The sequence below is a fragment of the Penaeus monodon genome, chromosome 6 (genome assembly GCF_015228065.2).
Source record: "Penaeus monodon isolate SGIC_2016 chromosome 6, NSTDA_Pmon_1, whole genome shotgun sequence".
NCBI classification, from domain to species: domain Eukaryota; kingdom Metazoa; phylum Arthropoda; class Malacostraca; order Decapoda; family Penaeidae; genus Penaeus; species Penaeus monodon.
Window position 1 is genome coordinate 30,878,834 of NC_051391.1, and position 2,500 is coordinate 30,881,333.

The 2,500-nt window shown below is 35.6% G+C and overlaps 1 protein-coding gene across 1 annotated transcript in view; it reads left to right on the forward strand.

Annotated features, from left to right (window-relative positions):
- Positions 1 to 959, forward strand: part of LOC119573774 — a 5,356-nt gene extending 4,397 nt beyond the window's left edge. The window contains exons 2-4 of the mRNA XM_037920878.1: positions 42 to 286; positions 523 to 627; positions 758 to 959. Coding sequence (XP_037776806.1) covers positions 49 to 286; positions 523 to 627; positions 758 to 849 — 435 coding nt within the window. The 5' untranslated portion in view covers positions 42 to 48 and the 3' untranslated portion in view covers positions 850 to 959. The remainder of the gene's footprint in view (positions 1 to 41; positions 287 to 522; positions 628 to 757) is intronic.
- Positions 960 to 2,500: the final 1,541 nt, after the last annotated feature.

A 2,500-nucleotide genomic window follows, 5' to 3' on the forward strand; every position in this document is an offset into this window, starting at 1 on the left:
AAAAGCAACACTTACATTTAATAATTTTGCAACTTCAACAGCGTTAAAATGAGAACCACCGCGTTGCTATGTCTCGCTTCGTTGTTCGTTGTCGCGTCTACCATGCCTCCATTTGGTGGGTATGGTAGCTATGCGTCCCCGAGTGGTTATGGCAGTGGTTACGTGCCTCCGAGTAGCTATGGCAGTGGTTACGTGCCTCCGAGTAGTTATGGCAGTGGTTACTGGCCTCTGGGTGGTTTGGGTAGCTCGAACCCGGCAAGTGGCTATGGCAGTTTCTCGGTCCCAGGTAAGTTACAAGTTTTGGTTTGTTCTTGTAGATCTTAGATATTTTTAAAGAAAATACTGTAAAATTTCAGGATTAGGTTCACGTTTAATAAATTCTCCTAAGGTTAGTTCAAATAACAGTCTTACATATCTTTTGCCGCATGGAAATGACAGACATTCATGCTAAATTAAAATATGAAACACTTCGATCACACACCCAGGCTACCTGACTTCATTTTCTTTAATCGTGACTTTCAGGAGTAACCTCGCTGTTGCCGTCCCCTGCCAAGACTGTAGCCAAAGTTAAGACTGTTATTTCGTCCTTGGGCAAGAAGGTCTTGCCTCTACTCACTTCACCCACAAGTAAGTGTAGCCAAGGAAAAATAAGTATACATACCTCTTAAATATATTTGTTTTGACGTAAATGAAATAAGTAGAGTATAAAAAAGAATAACAGATATTTATTCTACTTATTTTTTTTTTTTTTTTGTAGACACGACCTCTGCAGCCGCTTCAGCAATCAAGAAGTATGTCACTGCAGCTAAAACTCTTGCTTCACCGTTCCAACCCGGCCTGGAATACTGAAACTCAATTGTGTTGTTCTGCGTAATACACAGTGATGTAATTTTCAGAACTGGAGGAATCCTTTTATTCATTATGCCTTTTTTGGAAATTATAACTGATATGTCTATTTTATACATATTGCTGATCCATTTCGTAATATACGTATATGTGAAGACTAAAAATGGGCTTTTGATCATTCACATTTTCTTACATGTATTAGGGGTCAATATTTTCTCTTATATAATTTGTTGTGATTAAGTAATATTTTTTTTTTCATACTTATTGAATTCGGAGACTAAAATCACATCTCATTCCCATTAGTCTTAAAACCTCATTTCCAATGGGGACAAAAAAAACACAGAGTACGGACATTCAAATTGTTTATCAACGACCGACATACACTTTTTATATAATCGGCTCTTCCTTCTGCGCATCTTCACCCTCCTCTTCTCTCATGCCCAGAGAACGAAAGAGTGATGAAGAAAACGGGATGAACGACTGAAGAAAAACGACCAGAAAGATGGTTGTTTTCTCAGCCTTCATTGCCGAAGACCTGGTTTACATCCATCATTCATTTTCCTAAGATTTATAGAAGTATGAAATTATATGATTTCCTAAAGGAAACACAGTTACAAAGGTACAGAAGCAGAGATACAGGAAAAGGATACAGATACAGATGGAGGTACTGGGATAGGAATGGGTTACAGAGTGATTGAGTGACATACATGAAAAGGATAAGGGATATGATGGAAAAAGTACAGGAGAAGGGTGCTGAGACATGGGTAACAAAATGAGTGTCTTTTTAGTATTTCGTCTTTTATGTAGATAAAGGATACCATTTAAAGGTGAGTATTGATAAACAGATTCCGAAGGCAAGGAAAATCTATCAAGTATAACAACACATTAACATATGTTTGTTGAGGTGAATCCAACAATCTATTACAAGGAAGAACATGAACTGCCATTACCTACACAAAATTAATCTGGTGTCATGATCGAGGGTTCAATCTAAATCTACCAGACATCAATACAGTACCATATTTCAGGACATTACACTTCATCTTAGTTCACGGCCTAATACTTACAGTAAAAGTTATTAACTGTAGCAAATCATACTTATATAAATACATACTTAATCTCTTAACGTATGTATGTTTAACAGAAGGTAATTATATACATTATATATAGAAACATATTGCAAAGACAGTTACAAAAATAAGTTACGGTTTACTTCGCTCAGAGTCCTAGAAGAAATATGAAAAATAAGAAAGGTAGAAGCAGAACAGCCTCTTTTCTCTAGCTGTAGTTCAAATTACTTCGTCTGTTTACCATTTTGATTGATGTACCAATAGTCATAGTTCGTTTCGTTTTTTTTTTTTTTTCGTTTTTTTGGCTAATAGTTTTTCTCAGCTCTTATTAGACACGATTCCTAAATCATAATATAATAATTCTATCGTACATACTCTCCAAATGACAGATATACCGTTCTAAGCTGAACTTTATGCACCGAACCTAGCTTGAAAATGCATAAGAAAATGAAAAGTTTATGAATGAGACTCTCCTATATATTTTATGTTTTCTTTTCTTTTTGTTTCTTCTTTTTTTGTAAAACAAGTAGGGAATGCTACAAATTTTTCATTACAATTCGAACTGTATTACTTCTGTGGCGGTT